The sequence below is a fragment of the Limanda limanda genome, chromosome 1, assembly GCF_963576545.1.
Source record: "Limanda limanda chromosome 1, fLimLim1.1, whole genome shotgun sequence".
In the NCBI taxonomy this organism is placed as follows: Eukaryota; Metazoa; Chordata; class Actinopteri; order Pleuronectiformes; family Pleuronectidae; genus Limanda; species Limanda limanda.
In genome coordinates this window covers 14,800,177-14,818,394 of record NC_083636.1, presented here as the reverse complement: position 1 = coordinate 14,818,394, position 18,218 = coordinate 14,800,177, and the positions used below count along the sequence as shown (strand labels likewise).

The window sequence follows — 18,218 nt, the reverse complement described above, 5'->3', positions numbered from 1 at the left end:
CGTTCTAACCGAGACAATTACACAGGTTACAAGTTTTAGGATGAGAGAGCTGTTTAGAAGTTGAAAGTCGATTCTGTGGAGGAGACTTTTTGCTGCTGCGGAGCTGCAATTACCGAGTCAAATTGATCCAAAGTGTCATGTTGTCCAGATGAACCATCACGGAGCATATTACTGTATGACGCAAGATACTGAAAATAAAAAAAACACAAAGTGCTCCACAAGAAACTTCCAGTATGCGTCTCAGACCTAATATTTTTGTTTTTTCATATTTCTCTTGTAAATACCTCTATTCACTCGGAGTAAATATTTTAGATTGTATGTATTTTTATTTCTCAGGAAAGGAAGTTATGTTTTTGTTGGGCGTTTGTCACGTGCAGTCTCTGTGTTGTTTCTCTTCCCTCCATTGACTCTAATCAGACCCACACAGAACAAAACTTCTCAGCAATTTCAATTGCGAGAAGAGCTGTTTGTTCTTCAGTAGCAATCAGGCCTCAAGACTGTTATCTTGGGAAATTACTGAAGCTTAAAAGAAAAGAAAAAAACTGAAAAGTAGTTTATTCCTCTTATTCCCGAGCTAATAATGAACTGGAAGGAAATCTCACTCTTCATCGGGACAGGAAATGCGGGTGCAGTTACTCAAGAAGAGCATTAATGTAATTTTCAAAAATAGTCAATTGGGGAGGAAGGAAAAGGGGAGAGATTGATTGGACGGTCTCTCAATGTAGAAGTGTTTGATTTCGATTGTGAATGACTGGCCCCACAGGCCAGTCATCTGTGTTCATCTCAAACAGTCTTTATCATTCTGACAGCAGAATAGTGGCACTGTCTGTGGGTCTGCGTATGAAACACTTTTATTTTTCATGACTCTTTTTAAAGATGTTCTCCCCCTCTTTATAGTCTTTTCTTTCTATTGCGCTCTCCCACAAACAGCAGCAGTGGTTCAATGTACCATGCTCTTACATACGCCAAACCTCGTCTCTAGAAAACACTGATGCCATTGTTGTAGTTTATGTTGTCACTGCACATGAGCAGAAGTTTGAATTTTTAGTGTGGAATATGTTTTTTATTTAATAGTCAATGATCTTTCAATAAGTCTTGTACCTCATAGACTTGCATAAGGTAACATGGCTTAAGTAATGTCCTAACTGTTACAGTATATAATTGTTAGCCAGAGTAATGGTGGACCATAGGGTTTATATAAAGATAGACAACATGACATTTCCCCAAAAGTGAAGTCAGATCACCTTGATCGCTTCCTGGCTGCTTCTATGTTAGCAGAGGGGACATGGACCAAACTAAAACATAATGATGTTTTCTGTCACTTTAGTTTGTTCTTATCACACTGATAAGTGCACCAGTTATGTCAATATATGTGTGTATATATTTGCAAGTACAGGTGTGTGTGCACATGCCTCTGTTTCTTATTTTCCCCTGAGTATTATTCCCTAATGTATGTGTGAGAGGGCACATGGGGGATGGTTTGAATGAAGTGGGCCGGTGCTTGGGGGCACATTCATATTGAGTTGGCCCCTCTGGAGCGCTGTGTGTGTCTGTGGGTTTGTGAGAGAAGAGGGGAGGTAGTGAGACATGGAGAGATTTAGCAGTGTGCTGATATGAAGTTGCAGCTGCTGTTCATATAATTTACGGGACATTACATCTTTGCTTGTGAGACAGTGTTTGGAAACATGCTGCTGTAAAAACATTCAGATATAAATGACCCTTCTAGCCTTAATTTACCCCCATGAAGGCTGGAGGCCTTCACGAGGATGAAAAGGTAAATCCACCAGACCAAGGACTTTTGCAGTATTTACCTGGGCATGTTTGGTTTAGGTTAAGGTTGTAATTCATCATATTTTTAAGGATACCACATTCACACTTCTTTTCCTGCTGCCTTCATGATGATACCTTGCAATTTTTAACAACAAAATCAAAAGTATCTTTGACTAACCCAGCAGCAATTGTCAGATCCTGTGGAAATGTCCTTTCACAATTGTTGTTGTTAAAAAAATACCATGTTCCCCATCCCTATGCATTTTTTCCCTAAACCTAAATTGTAAATGAATTTGAGAAAGAGAAGTAAGTTCTCAACAGGGTACACGTCTACTTCCTGTGTTTGAATCTCTTGTTCACCGGAGTGTACATCGATTTTTATGAAGGACAGCTTCAACTCTATTTTAATGATCTATGCACATAGTCTAAAGAGTATTGCGCAAGTGCGTTTAGGATACATACAAATCCACCGTTGCCAGTTTAACAACAGAAAAGTGGTTGCTACGCCAGGCTCATGACAAGGAAACAAATCTGCTTGTGTGCAAAGCAAAAGCACATGAGCTGATCACCTGTGTGTGTGACAAGCAAATATCAAATTAGATTAGTACAATTTTATTAACTTTTTCCCTTTCTTCCTCTTTTTCTGTCTCTCTCCAGGTTTGTCGGACAAACTCCTGAGTTAAGGTGCCATCAGGTCTAAGGACTTCAGCTCGACTCTAGGTTGGTCACCCGGATTATACTTTCATCTTGCTCTGCTTACAACTGCTGCAGTTTTCTCTTCTCACCGTATGGCTCTTTCTCTTCAGTCCAACCAGGTTCAGTCTCCTCCGGAGATCCACTAAGTCTCTGTCCGGACCCAGCCGAGTTTGCTCCAGTTCTTATTGGGGGCTGGTCCAGCGTCTCAAGCTGGACGGAGGAGAGCCAAGTGGGGCCGAGGGCCCGGCCTTCGTGCTGCGACACAGAACTTCTAACCTCGTACAACACACCACAGATACCACGCCTACGGATCCTGTGAGTCCCAGGGAGAAAGAAGACACGCCCACCTCAGGTTCTTCAACCAGTCACCTCATTACCACTGAGTGCCCCTCAAACAATGAGGTGAGTATCCAGCACACAAACAAACATACATGCTTTTATCTGGTTGGTTCAGAGCCATGGGTCGAGTGGTCATACAGTAAAACTATCCCACCACAACACACACACTAATGTAAATAATTAAATAGGAGCTGTTAGAAGGGAAGAATAATATTCCATAACCCATGTTGACCTGTGTCCTAAAGCAAACTAGGAGAACCCAGGCTGGTACACGCACATACGCTATAGATTGTAATCAATTTGTTATCACTTTACCACAGTTCCCTTTGTGCATGTGTGTACACAACATGCTTTACCACCATTTCCCCTTTTGAAGACCTAAAGTTTCCACTGATCCCATAAGAAGATTGGGCACTAGAGTTAATTGAACACTAGAAGATGATCTAATTTCACTTTTAAAAGCATTTTGAAGTTAAGAGCAAATTTAGATTCAAAGTTAGCATAAGAAGGTTTTGGGAAAGCATGTGGGAGTTTGCCACGTCTTTTTAATTATTAATAATGCATGGTGTTGTTTAGCACCCATTTAAACATTATTGCACACCACTATATGGAATGTAGTGGAGGATGGAAGAGTCATAAAGTAACACATTATTATACTTGCAAAGAAGAAACTATTTATTCATTGCTACTGTGGAAATTCGATAAACTAAAAGTAAAAAGTGAAAAATAGCACAATATTTGTTTAAAAGAGAATAAGATAGTCTCAGAATATGTTAATAAAAGTAATTAATGACTTTAGTTTTCTACGATCATCATAACCAGATAAGTTGTGTGTTTATTAGGTTGCTCGGGGGAGAAAGGTGCATTATGAAATTCATTTTTCAAGTTTTCCAAGCAGGTACTTGAAACTTGCTTTTGCACAAATTGATTAGGGGCCTGTTTCCCCAACGTTTCATCCTCCACCACCTCCACCTATTATCGACACCGTCGCCACCTTCAAGGCTTTTTCAGACTTGATAATGAGTCACTCTGTGTTATAGTAATTAACAGTGCATTATTATAGAGATGTCTTTGCTCCGACTGTTCAGTTTTAGTTCCACCCTAGAGTCTGGAGTGATATCGATATCGAACGTGTGCAAAAATTCACAGCCCCTAAAAATAAACCTGTTGTGTCAATAATATGCAGACGTCTTCCTGGAAGGAGAGCAAACACATTATCAAAATCTGTGTGATTAGCATCACAGAACAAAATGTGCCAGATACCCTCCCTCAGAGGCATCACTTGTGACTGTGTGTGCAACAAAGCTGCAGCTCTGTCGTCCAGTGTTAAAGGCAATCAGCACAAAGCCGCTGATCCGAAACACAATAGTGTTTGTGTTTGTGTATTGTGTTTGCTCGCGTGTGTGTGGCCTTTTTTTTATTTACTGTAACACAACACAGATACCTGAGAGGATGCGAGGGGCCCCCTGCCCCAATCCGCAGGGCCAGGCTGTCTTAACACCCCAAAGGCTGCCCTTTGAATCTTTCAGCGTTTGGAGGTATAGGTGTGTGTGTGTCTCGAAATGGGTTTGTGAGTGTCCGGTTTAGCTTTGAGTTTGGTGTCACACATCATGTTTGTCTTCAGCATGCATGGGAGGCTTTTACGTCTCATGTTCAGTTGTTTAAATTTGCGTTATTGTCCAAAGCTTTTTTTTTGGAGATTTCAATTATTTTGGTCAGGTTTCCTGTTTTCAAGATCTTTATGAACTTGTCCCCATGAGCTTGTGGTGTTTGTGTGTCTTCCTGATTACACCCCACAGCTGCTGAACAGAATTTTGGAAACAATGGCTGATTACCTGCCAACAAGTGCAGCCTTAAGGCTCCATTATGCTTCTCCGTGTCTGTGGCGCGCGGAGAGACGCACGGATCCCACAGACTCTTTTTGATTTATACTTCTCGGACAACTGTATATTTGAAAACAATTCACCGCCAAACAGTAGGTGACGCAACGAAAGCCGAGCTCAGAGAAGCCTACCCAAAATTGTGCGTAGAAGAAGTCCACTTGTGTTTATTTTCCTGCTCCCTGGCTTCCCTCATACACAGTAAACGATGGGAACTAACAGACCTAAATAAAATGACACCCAGCAGGTCAAAATGCTGATGTTATCGTTTCTTAGCGCAGCGGTTCCCCGGTCTTGTTTCCGAACTGCGTTGCTTATTCCACAGCTTGAAGCTACACGGAGGCAGCTAGCTCCCCCCCAGCTTCCACACACAGTCAGCAGGGACTCCCGATACTAACTACTACCCAATGTTTGCTTCTAACCTGACGGTGTTTGAGAAACAGTGTCATGATAGAAGTGGAATTAATGTCGTGACCGGGTTTGTACGCTGTTACCACATTTATCGTAGAATCGTAGTTGTGTTTGTTGTGATACAGGGAATGAAACCGGAAGTTTGAGGTCCGGAAATGATGTCGTTCCGAAATGCTGTTGTTAGCGAACCAATCACAGCCAAGGGCTGTCCCTAGGCTCTCCGAAATAACCACGGATAGTTAGAAAAATCAGAGGTGCACGAAAAGCTCTCCGAGGCCCTCGGGGGGGGGGGGCGTTTCTCTGTCCGTTTCTGTCCGTGTCAGTAAATACGGAGAAGCATATATATCAGCCTTTAGAATGAAGTGTTACATTTGCAGACGATGAGGAGACGGAAACTGTTCTGTCATCAGTTTACATCTGCATCATTTAAGTTCAATCAAGTGTCTCTTACACATTATTCAATCAAGAAACATACCTCTGTTAACTTAAAATGTAATACACACTAAGATATATGACAAGAAGAGAATCTGGAAAATGTTATTCTAGCACACATTTGCGTGACTACAAAACAAGAGAAAACAATAATTATTGGACAAATATCCGTGAACCATGTCCTGGATTTTTTACATTAGAGTCAGCTGCACATCCTTCCTTTGAGCAGAATTGTTTTTTGGTATTGTTTTCATGCATCAACTCCCAGTCTGTGGAGGAAGGATATCCAGGTTCACTTCCTCTTATTGTACCTGTCGTCCACAATCACAAACCTTTTAGTCATTCTTCTTATACATTAAAACCTGTGATGCTACTGATGACATTTTGGGAAATATATTTAATTTGCTTTCTTGCTGAGAATCACATTAGAAAAGAGATACCAGTGTCATGTTCATTCTCCTCTCCTGGCATAACGTCAAAACTGAGACTTTTTAAGTGCTTAAAAAAAGTAAAGGTCCTTGACGGAAGCCCTCTTACTTTGAAAAGATTGATAAAAACTGTGTTCTTTGTTGTCTTGCTAATGCTACTTTTTCATGCCGTCCTCGTGGTCATGGACAAGAACACGAGGAGCAGTTTGTCTAGTGGGGGCTCGAGCACACTTTTTGTTTTTCAGAGTCTCACATGTGTGTGTTTGTTTGGAAACCACTTTCTTTTTTCCCCCTGAGGGTCTTGGACAATTTTCCAAATTTTTGGCGTCCCTAGAGAGCAGTGTGTGTGTGTGTGTGAGTCACATGTTGACTCTGTCTGTGTTGTGCAGGGGTCACAGTGTACAGAGGTAAGCTCTTCCCTCTATGTTCTAGTATAGATTAATGCTCTCTTGTCATTGGTGCAAAGAATATCAGCTGCATTCCTATTGGCTTGCAGCTGTTTCCTTTCTCCCACCTTAAAGAAACCAGCCATGTGACTACGTTTGGGTCAAAAGGTTCATGTTTTGCTGAAAAAAGGAGAGTTTTCCTCACATGTCTTTAATGCTTCACTGACATATCCTCTGCTGAGCGACTGTCGTGCTCAGCAGAACTAATGAGAGCAGAGGTTCCTCATAATAACACACACAAAAACAAACTGTCTCAGGTGTGTGTGGGAACAGCCATTAGTCAGTTGAAAGTCCTTAGCCAGGTCAACATACTGAGTGGTAATCAGTCTGGGGGGAGCAGGATGTCTGTGTTTTTGTGTGTGAGAGGAGTAGATTGGTCTTCAGGGGCTTTTAAGAAAAAGCTGCCTCATTTAATCTAAAGCAGACCAGCGTCTCTAGAGATTTCCTGTTGTCTGTGTATCATCGATATCTAGCTTCTTAGCTCATGCTTGTGTGAAAAGTGTTGGGGAGGTCTTCATGCTGTCGTAGTTATTCTTGACGTTGTCTTGACTTTATCAATTGGCTTTTAGAGCTGTCGTTGTGTTTTTTTTTTATGTGCTGCTCTTTAAGTTTCTTCCTTTTTGATTTGAACCCAAATCTTGGGGTTTCATTTATCATAATCATAAAAATAAGACAAATGTAAAGATCTGTCCATTATCTATCGAAGCTGGATTTGAACCAAGACACTTCTTGCAGTGACCATGCTGTGATATGAGGAAGTCGCAGTTTATACTCAAAGCTTTTGTTTTAGCTTGATCATAACAGTTAATTATTGGCTTAATGAGCGTGTAGTGGTTATGTGAACATTACACGAGCCGTTTACTCGAGATGTTGTCACCTTGAGCAAATCCTTCACTTCTCACTGGTCTCCACTTCCGCCGCTGTGCTGTCTGCTTTGTGTTTGCAGCTCAACCATGAAGGTGGAGAACATTCTGCATGATCCGTGTAATTAAAACGATTTCTTTCAGATTTATTGCAGCTCAGGCACGCTCGTATAGTGATGACAATGAAAACATAATATATTGGTCAGCACTACTTGCAACGTAGCAGGATATCTTCCAAATGAAATCCATTTTGTTATTTGCCTGTGGCTGAAGCACAATGGTTCGGACAAACTAGCATCCGACGAGGGCCGTACATACTACTGGTAGCTAAGAGCATGGCAATGGCAAGAAGTGTTCTTTAAAAACAATGGCCGCTTAAGCATCGATTATATCAGAACTGGTCGAGGTTTTTCACAGCTAAGGACAGCGCTGGTTTCACGATGTAAAAGATGTTTAAGCCCTTTTCCTATTCTTCTGCAAATGTGATTAACAGATGGCTCATCCAATCCCCTGCCAAGTATTTTTAGAAAGCACCTGCCCCTTTTCCAAAGAAAGTTTCTAATGAAGCCCTCCCAGCTGGTTCTGGGTAACAAACCATCTGGGTCGTCAGTTTACGCCGCAATATTTCAGGGGTTTGTTGAAGCATTTCGTTGTAAATTTGTAAACTGAAATTGTTGTAGTTAGTAGGACCTTCCTACACACTGCTGCCTAAAGATGAATACAGATGACTAATTATTTGAGGGGAAAAAAACCGAATTTATTAAAATAACAGTTGCCTGAGTGTGGTGTTAAAACTTACTGTGCTCGTATACAGCTTTTTAAACCTATTAATCAGCACACACACACACACACACACTAACATGAACACAAACCAAAGTAAGCTGATTGACAAAAATTGAATCTTTAACAATATATGTTGTTTTTAGCTTTGCAAATGTGATAATTTGTGAGTATCCTTAGTTTTTTATGTTGCCAAATAATTTGGAATTTAGTTTGTTGGTCAGATCACATAAGTTATATAAGTTAAATAAGTCAACTCAAACTTTAAAAAAAAGTGTTTTTCTCACACTTATTAGACCCAATAGCTGTGTTTTTGCTCAACATTATAAGTCAGTAACAATAACAGACACTGTGAGATGATGGATGCCAAGTAAAATTGCTTAAAACTCCCCCTAAATCCAAATGTCTACTTCTCATACTAGATGAGCTACACTTTTAATGTGGCAATTATGTTATTAAATATGTTTTGTGAAATTTTCGGGACTTGTAAAGGCTCCTCTCTCTCTGGCGTTTCCTGGGAAAATCTATTCCTAGAAAAATGGGAACGTCGCCCTGCTGAAGTATGACAACAAGTGAAATGTTGATTACTCAGCACATGGGGGGGGCTCTTTGTGAGGACGAGCAGCCAGCCTGCCGGCGCTCACTTCCAAACTGATTTAGTCACACATGCCATCGCATGTTGTACAGTGAGTTTTTCAGGTCTGAGGGTCGACACTGTCCAGAGGGATGGGATCATATCCTTGACCACACTCACATACTTTCACGCTGAGCGAAATTCAACTCCCTTAGCCTCTGTCAGAATGAGTTGTTGAGAGAGCGGGCAGCTGAGGTTGAGTCACGTGTAGCAGACATGCAGTATAGAGTTCTTCCAAGTCACTTGGTGTGTGTGTGTGTGTGTGGGAGCCTATAAGGGTACCCTGAATTTCCAAGAATTACCTTTCTCCACTCGTACAGTTCTCCTCCTCCTGTCTGAATCTTCCCTGAGTTGTTATTGTATCTGGTTACGGACACCTCAGCTGAGCGGTTGACAGCCAAACTTCCTGCATCACCTGCTGCCGAACCTCAACACCGCGGCTTTCACAGTCTGGATTATGTTTAGTTCAGCTGAACAGATGTTTCCCAGGAGAGCGAAAACCGTTTCTGCTCCTTTTTCTGGAGCTGGCAGCTGGTCATTTTTCAGTGTTTTCTTCTCACAATGTGTTAAAACACCCACAGCTTCCTCTTTACAGCTCCAGCTTCTGTGGGGTTAAAGGCAGTCAAATCCTAACAAGTAGACATGTGACAGCAATATTAAGCATGAAGGGATTATTACAGTGTATCATGCTTTACCAAATACCTTTATATAAAGATCGAGGCGATCACTGCTCTCCAAAAGAGAAGCCAAATCCTCTTGATTGCCTCCTGGTGGCTGGTTGTAGTATAGCTCATACACCACCTTCTCCATGTTAACAAATGGGACATTGACCAAAGTGATAAGCCAAAATACATTTCTGGATCGTGAGAGGAAGTGGAGAAGTGTTGTCCATCTTCAATACGGTTTATGGTTTTTACCAGTTGGTACATGTCGTCCGCCAAAGTGGTACTTTTTTCAATAAATCAGGGGTCATGTTTTCGGCTTTGACCTCTGTATTTTCAGTTAGTGAACTCACATTCAAAATGTAATATAGAACCTAAATATATATTTCATGTTTCATGAAGGGACTTTTTTTTTAGAGCTTTGACAACAGTTTGTTGTTGGCTGTCTCACGCTATGATGAAGAAACTACATCCGTGTCTGTGGTATGTTTCACAATGGCAACTTTTTTGTTGCAACTTTTCGGTTTAACCGACAGCAGAGCAGATTAGGTGATAAGTCAGGGCATGTTTGTTTGCTAGAGTTAAATCTACATATGCTTTCTGCCAATAAGAATGAAGGTAGCTCATGTGACAACATTAATCCTCACCTAGACGAGTTTAAAGGGTAAAATGACGGGACTCACTTTGCACACTTATGCCCTTTTTCACAACATGACATAATAAAAGCTATAAAATGCAGAGTGACTGTAAAGCAGCCTAACAGCTGTAGTACCTCAGTGGAAAGAGGTTCCTAGTAAGAAGGTGGCTGTTCATAAATCACCTAAATGTGCAGGTTATAGGCTAAATGCTTCCCATTCATCTCCTCTTCCTCCCTATCTCCACTGCTTTTTTTTCATACTGTAAGTGTTAACCAGAGCTGTGTGTGTGTGAGACACACCAATCCTATTTCCCCTGGAAGTATTTACTGTTGGCTCAGTCGCTTCTATCCTCTTGTTCTGTATGTATTGTGTAAAGTAGCAGTGTGTGTGTGTTTTTATATGTATGGTGTGAAGCGGAGTGTGTCACTATGCTTCATTTGGCCCAGAATCATCTCTGTAGGTGTGAATGCGGTGCAGGAGGCACCAGTTAAGTGATGGCATATTGGGAACACTTAGAGGACACCCTTTTGTCCCCCCCATGCACTCACATTTGTTTCACTATCCCTGGGATAACATCTCATCGACATAATGCACCCCCCCAGGCCCCTAACCCAACCTAAACCATCAGTATTAAAGGACTAACCTTAAACCTGAAGTTAAAATCAAAGGCTGACCCTCAAAAAGCAGAATACAAGTGCACACATACTCATACTGACACATGCACGCACACACAGTTATTCACACCCTTCCAGAATAACCTCACAATAAACAGCCCCACCGGCAGCATCTGGATTTAAGCTTACACCTACATTACATGCATGTATGGACACACATGAGAGGCTATTACTGAGACACACACACATACACACACATGCACATGCACACAAAGACTGCAGAGCACACGTGACTACTTGGCAGTCACCCAGATACCCTCTGCTCACATAGTATACTCAATCACTGATGCTCACACACACACACACACACACACAGGCACAGAGTTGTGTCAGGTGTCACTTTTATCTCTGCTTTGAAACACCGCAGATTTATATGCGGTGTGGTAAATGTACGACTTCAGGTGTTTTGGAAGCTGTGTGTGTGCACTTATGTGTGTTCTTACAGCACACAGCAGCCGAGTGCGATTTGACCTAAAGCACGATTAAGCACACACACGTGCACACAAAGAGTAGAAGGACTTTAAGAGTCGAAAGAAACTGTCAGCAGTAGACACGACGCAGACAACACACAAACTCAAACAACAGGGACCAGGCACTTGGAGTGTATTTCTCTCTCTCTCTCTCTCTCTCTCTCTCTCTCTCTCTCTCTCTCTCTCTCTCTCTCTCTCTCTCTCTCTCTCTCTCTCTCTCTCTCTCTCTCTCTCTCTCTCTCTCTCTCTCTCTCTCTCTCTCTCTCTCTCTCTCTCTCTCTCTCTCTCTCTCTCTCTCTCTCTCTCTCTCTCTCTCTCTCTCTCTCTCTCTCTCTCTCTCTCTCTGCTGTCTATCTCCTTCTCTACTTCTTTCTAATTTTCTCACTGCTCTCTTTTATTTCTCCCCCCCCCCCTCCTCTCGACTAATGAAAAGATTTATTTCTAATAATTTCCTTCTAGAGTAACAGAGTGTTTGTGTGTGGAGCAGATTGTGTGTCTGTTTTTACATCAATGAAATATGAAAATTATGTATTTTGCCTTTTCGTACATTTATGCCCCTAAGCCTTATCAAATTTGCCCACCTGAATCCACACATGACATGATTGTCTTGAGTGTGTGTTGGCCTCCGTGTGCGGGTCTGTGTGGGACTGTGTGTGTCAGTGTGTGTCAGTTATGATGAATGACTGTGTATTTATCACAAAGAACAAGCCATATTAATTCTGTGCACGGCTGCACTGCTGAGACAGCTGTTGTGTTGTGAATTCAAACTGTCCGTCTAATCTTCTGGTTATAAATGGACTGTTTTCATCTGATCTGTTTTCAAAATGTATATACCTGATTTGATTGTATCGAGGTTATATAAGAGGTCCAAATCAATGACGTATATGTCCCTTTTTTTTCTTAAAATGTACATGTCCTTAAATGTTGATATTTAACCGTTTAACCATAACATTTTATTATAAGTAACTATTAATAAAAGAAAAATACAACTTAATGTTAAACTTCAATTAAGATATTTTTTTTCATGTAAAATGTAAACATAATTCGATTTTTTTTTTTGCATTGTTTATTCTGGAAAATAAGTTTTCCTATCGACACACACGGGCCTTTCACGAATTCTGTGAAAGGCTAATATCGGCCGTTATTATTGGCTAAACAAAGATTTGTTATATACGGTCTATGGTTTGTTAATACATATCAAGCTGATAACCGAGCTTCAGAGCAAATGTTTTCACTGGGACAACACTTTTTTTTAAATTTGATTACGTGTATTCATCGTGGAATTTATACATCTGTTGTCATATCACTACACATTTGCATGTTATGTAAAATGACTCACGATGAACCTGTGAGGAGGTTCTGTTGTCATGTTGAATTTAATTTGCGTGTTGAGGGATGATTATGCAAGTTGGGATCAATAAACGTGTGAATTAAACATCTCAGCTCACTGCAGGTTCAAATCAAAGGTCAGCCCCTCTGTCTTCTAGTCACACTTCACTTCATTCATCTGATAAAGCTGAAATACCCCAAGGAATTAAATGCACATGTTCAAACAAGAGGAAATGTCATAAACAACCATGGCTCTCAAATCCCTCTGTACTAATGGTGTCTGCTTCTTCTTTGTCGTTGTTAGTGTGTCGAGGAGGAGAGAAAAACAGATGAAGAGGATGACCGAAGAAGGGAAGGAGGGGAGGAGGAGAAAGAACGGGAAGAGGGTGAGAGGAGCAGTGATGAAGGTTTCATGGGAATGAAGCCGCTGCTGCAGGCTCACCACGCCATGGAGAGGATGGAGGAGTTCGTACACAAGGTAGTGAACACACATGTGCAAGTACAAATACTAGCTTTTGCTAAATTTCAACAATACAGATGTTAAAGTGCGTCACACAACTCCTCCAAGACGTATATGAATAGAATATTCTATGAACAACTCACAAACATCATATGGCTTTTTCAGAATAAGGTAATTAGTTGGAATATTGCCGTCCAGGTTTAGTTTGGGTACAAACCATAATGAGTAGTTTTGATAAGAGCGTTTTACAGTGTAGTTTATGAGTGAGGTGAAGTTATGAAAACCAGCACATGTTGTCTTTCTGAAAGTTACATCACCAGAAACTCTCAAAACATAGTTCTGATGGGTTTCGCAACAATTTCTGAGAAACCAGTTTATGTCCTGAAGAGGTTTCATAACTAACTGTGTTGTTATGGAAAGGAGTTAGAGGGTGAGCGTCTCAGACAACACTGCTGACGTGGACTCATTCCACCTTAGAGAACCACAGCTTGGACTAATATTCACATGCACACACACAGACACACACACACGCACACACAGTCTTCTGAAACTCTAACCAGCAAGTTGTAAATTAAAGAAATGATTCAAACTGCAACGAATCTTCTGTTTCTCATTAAACACAATTAGAAAATATTACAAGTTGTTATTTTGCACCCATAGGCTTTGAGCTCTTCTTCCCCTATTAATTGTGATATTTTTGTGCCTCATTAACCAATGAGGTGTGGGAGGGCCGGTGGCGCGTTATGCCTCACGACGTGCTCCCCGATTGGCTGAAGGACAACGACTTCCTGCTTCACGGCCACAGGCCGCCCATGCCTTCGTTTCGCGCCTGCTTCAAGAGCATCTTCAGAATCCACACGGAGACGGGAAACATCTGGACACACCTGCTGGGTAGGACACACACACACGTACACACACTGCTATATAGGTAACACTGATCCAAACACATGTAAATGCATCTCTCACTGCAACAAATTCAATAAACCTTGGCTTAACATTTAATTACTTTAACACACACATACACACACATATACACTACACATGACCGTCAGGACTGTAATATTTAAAGTTACGAGAATAGACCTTTATTTTAGTTCCTCTGTGTCTATTTCTGTAACGTATTACCAGCTAATCTTCACATTAACGTGTTAGGAAACAGACGCTTGTGAATAATGATACCCTCTATTTGCTGTTAATAAGCAGTGTTGTGTCAAAAGCTAAGCTGAGGTGGTTTATGTGAGAGTGAGTCCAGTATATATTATTTTTGACTTCTCAATAAGCTTATTTAAATGTGTTGGATTTTGTTTTTTTCAGTTTTGTTTTCAGTCCCATTTGAAAACATCTGGTCTCCTCATTTGAAAACAACATTGCCAATATTTATGTGCTCTGCTACCACCTAGTGTTCCAAAAGGGTTACTGCAGTCAAATGTTTCTCAGTCTTTTGAGTGTGATTTTGTAAAAATGACTGATAGTTTTTCTCTTGTTTTACTGCATTTGATTCAATTAAATATAAAGCATGTGAATGATAAAACAAAGGGATTTTTGCAGCAGTTGATTTAATGTCTCTCTTCCCCCTCTGTCCCTGCAGGCTGTTTGTTTTTCCTCTTCCTTGGTCTGATGTACATGTTCAGTCCCAACAAGTCGTTCGTGGCTCCCGTCCAGGAGAAGGTGGTGATCGGGGTGTTCTTCCTCGGAGCCATCCTCTGCCTCTCCTTCTCCTGGCTCTTCCACACAGTCTACTGCCACTCGGAGGGCGTCTCCAGAGTCTTCTCCAAGTAAGACGCACACACCGAGAACTCACCGTGGATCACGTCTCGTGCCAAATAGGAAACTCTCAGCAACATGTTGTCTGTGTCTTTCCATCTCCAGGCTGGACTACAGTGGGATCGCCTTCCTGATCATGGGCTCCTTTGTTCCCTGGTTGTATTACTCCTTCTATTGCTCCCCCCAGCCTCGTTTCATCTACCTGATAGTGGTGTGTATACTGGGACTGTCGGCCATCACCGTCTCCCAATGCGACTTCTTTGCCACACCACAGTACAGAGGAGTCAGAGCAGGTAGAGTGAGAGTGGTTCATGATCAATTCAGTTTTTATTGGTTTTTATTCTTTTTAGCTGCATAGTTTTGCCTTGGTTTTCTGGTCCCAAACTTGACTTTGCCTGCCTCCCTCTCCCTCTCTCTGTGTGTAGGAGTGTTTGTGGGTTTGGGTCTGAGCGGTGTGGTTCCCACTCTGCACTTTGTGATCAGCGAGGGTCTGATCAAAGCGACCACCATGGGTCAGATGGGCTGGCTGCTGCTGATGGCGACGCTCTACATCACCGGAGCCTGTTTGTACGCCGCTCGCATCCCAGAGAGGTTCTTCCCCGGCAAGTGTGACATATGGGTGAGTCCGGGATAAACACACACACACACACTGACTGAGTGAGTGAAATAAGCCATTGTTTCCTGTCTGTGATTCTTCTTCTATCTTTATGTGTTTCTCTAACACACGATATTTGACTCTCTCCCACAGTTCCACTCCCACCAGTTGTTCCACATCTTGGTCGTCGCCGGGGCTTTTGTCCATTTCCACGGCGTCTCCAACCTGCAAGAGTTTCGCCACAAGGCAGGTGGAGGCTGTGCGGCGGATGACACTCTCTAACACACACACACAGATACACACACACTGACTCACCCGTTCACTCACACGTATTTTAACTGGGAGGCACCGGTTCTACTAACATGCACAGAATTACACACACACACACACACACACACATACACACACACAAGCTTCTCAAACACGTGCTTAGACATGCACACACACGCTCTCTCTCACCAAACTGAAGACCAGCGTGGCTTGTCCGGTGTGTGTCGATGTGTGTGGTAAACAGGACGAGCTCCAAGGGGGGGGCGCTAGTAAACCTGATGGAGGAGGGGTTTTGTTCTCTTCCCGTTCCTCTGTCAGCCCGTTCCATCCCTCACCTCATCAGGCTATATTGCTTTGACTTCCAAGATGGTGCATTTTGTTAAACTGTTTCGGAGACTCTTCTGTTTCCTGGAAGGATCTCCGTTTGTTTAGGGGATGAGACGCTCAGAGCCTCTTCTGTTTCCTGATGTTTAATTTGAAGAGGAGGCAGATAAAAATACATTTTGGGGTGTTTTTTGCTGAATGCTGTTCCCCGAGTCACATTTTAGAAAAAGGAATTGAGCGGGAAATGTCTTTGGATTTCTTCCATGATTGTTGAGGTTGCAGGGGGGTGGGGGTGTTCGTGTGGGCGGGGGGATTAACAGTCACTTTTAAAAGCAAAAAAAAAGAACCCTTTTCCATGTAAATAAGATTTCTAAATTTTGGGTTATAGATTTGTATGAAATATATATGAAAAAATAACAAAAAATTATGGATTGTGATGGCAAGAATGAATATGTTAGATGATAAATCAATAAAAAATGGAGGAGAAGAGGTGTTTTATCTACAACGTGTTCTGGAGGTGAGGTGCAGTGGAGTGAATAATATATTCCGTCAGTGGAGGGAAGTGCTTCAAAGAGTTTCATTATGTCTGTATATGCAAGGATGAGAGGCAGAGACCACGAGGAAATATGAGGCACGACACTTGTATATTGGCAAATAAGCAGCGACAACAAGACGCGGAGTCCAGATTCCTTTTCCCGACCCAAAAACCTTTAAATGTAAACGAGGAGACTTCCTCGTCGAACCTGCGCCCCTGTGTTTTTTAAGCATCGCAGCACCGTTCTCTAATCAGACCTCATGAATAAAACGCTCCTGTGCGCTTGAAACCAAATACAAAGTCCAAACTATGAAACCTAAAAGAGTCACCTTGATGTGTAGCCATGTTCATTTGTCTTCTTACTGTAAATTGTCATATATTGTATATCTAAAGATAAAACAAATTTCTATGCCACCGATATAAGTTTATTGTTTTTTAGGACATGCCCTGAAAAGACGTCACGGATAACGAAGAAGTTTTTATAAACCGAGTCATTAATGTCCCTTTGGTGCTGTAGCTTTACAGTATTCGTACAGTACAGATTCATCGTATTCCTCCTCATGACACTCGGATTCACCTCTGCACAGAAAAAGGATTATCTGTCTGAAAAAAAGTTTTTTCCCCTTTGACTGGATTGTATTTTAATTTATCCACTGCTGCTTTTGTTATTATTATTATTGTTATTATCATAAGCTTTAATTTCACTTTTTGTTCTTTTCTCTTTGACCTGCATGAGACCATCTGTCTCATGCAGGTCATGCAAAAAACTATCCCCCAAAAAAGTTCTGACAACGTTGTCAAACTGACCATAACTACTACAAGGCCACAGATAAAGATCCTTCATGTGGAGGCTAACTGTGACCTTCTAAAAAATCTTGCACATGCACAATGGAAACACTTATACATTCTGGGCCTGTTTTTTAAAATTGTTTGAACTTAAGCATTTTGAATGATCAACATCTCTTCTTTGCGTCACACTTTTGCTTTTCAGAACAAAAAAAAAATCTTATTTTCATTCGTTTTATTCTTTTTCTCATTTCCTGTTTTTATTTTTATCTAGTTTATATTAATTTATTTGTCTTGGGGAGCGTGTATTGTCTGTTGAAGCACACGTTCCTTTCTGATGGGAGTGTCTGATTGCAATGGACCTTTATATCTGCTGTATTGTTCTAATAAAAAGGTTTTTTGAATCTGTCATTGTGTTCTAGTAGTGATTTATATGTGCACAAAATACATTAACTAATTTTTCGGCAGCAACGATAGAAAAGACATTTCAGTCAGTCTTCGTGCCCTTTTATGCAGATAATGAGTACAGGCTTATTTATATTTTCTCTAAGTTGCTTATAGATAAGACAGATATGATGCAACCCTATATATAGATGCATTAATCTACAACATAAACATATACAATGAACTGGTTGCAACCAAGGTTTTTCTTAAACTTCAACTTTTTAAAACAACTTTATATACAATCTTATACACAAACAAGGTATTTGCTTGACACTGACAATATGAAGTAACTGCAGTTGATTAAACAGATATAGATAAATAAAGCAATTTTTTCTAGATTTGGACGCCACAATTTGCTCCTGTTTTCCTTTCTAGATTTCGAAATGTTTCACTTTACTGCTGTGTTTTCCTTTATAGATTTTGCATAAATTACTTAACTTCCTATTTTCTTTCTAGATTTGCCTTAAATGCTTTGCTAGATTTTAAAACCGTCACTGCTGTGTGGTCCTTTCTAGATTCTTCCTGAACCGTTAAATTGCACCCTTAATGCCATGGTTTCCTTTCCTAGTTATTGCCTGAAATGCCTAG

The 18,218-nt window shown here is 41.1% G+C and overlaps 1 protein-coding gene across 1 annotated transcript; it reads left to right on the top strand.

Annotated features, from left to right (window-relative positions):
• The first annotated feature begins 1,766 nt into the window (after positions 1-1,766).
• LOC133003703 (adiponectin receptor protein 2-like) lies at positions 1,767-17,595 on the top strand. Its single transcript, XM_061073870.1, has 8 exons — positions 1,767-1,774; positions 2,577-2,868; positions 12,757-12,930; positions 13,632-13,803; positions 14,501-14,687; positions 14,782-14,969; positions 15,102-15,295; positions 15,425-17,595. The coding sequence occupies exons 1-8, from the start codon at positions 1,767-1,769 to the stop codon at positions 15,551-15,553; spliced, it is 1,344 nt and encodes a 447-aa protein (XP_060929853.1). The 3' UTR covers positions 15,554-17,595.
• The last annotated feature ends 623 nt before the right edge of the window (positions 17,596-18,218 follow it).

Bases quoted from the DNA above. Each gene is read 5' to 3' on its own strand.
- LOC133003703 (XM_061073870.1), top strand. The intron at 14,688-14,781 runs GTAAGACGCACA...TTCCATCTCCAG, and splicing joins GTCTCCAGAGTCTTCTCCAA to GCTGGACTACAGTGGGATCG. The intron at 14,970-15,101 runs GTAGAGTGAGAG...CTCTGTGTGTAG, and splicing joins GTACAGAGGAGTCAGAGCAG to GAGTGTTTGTGGGTTTGGGT.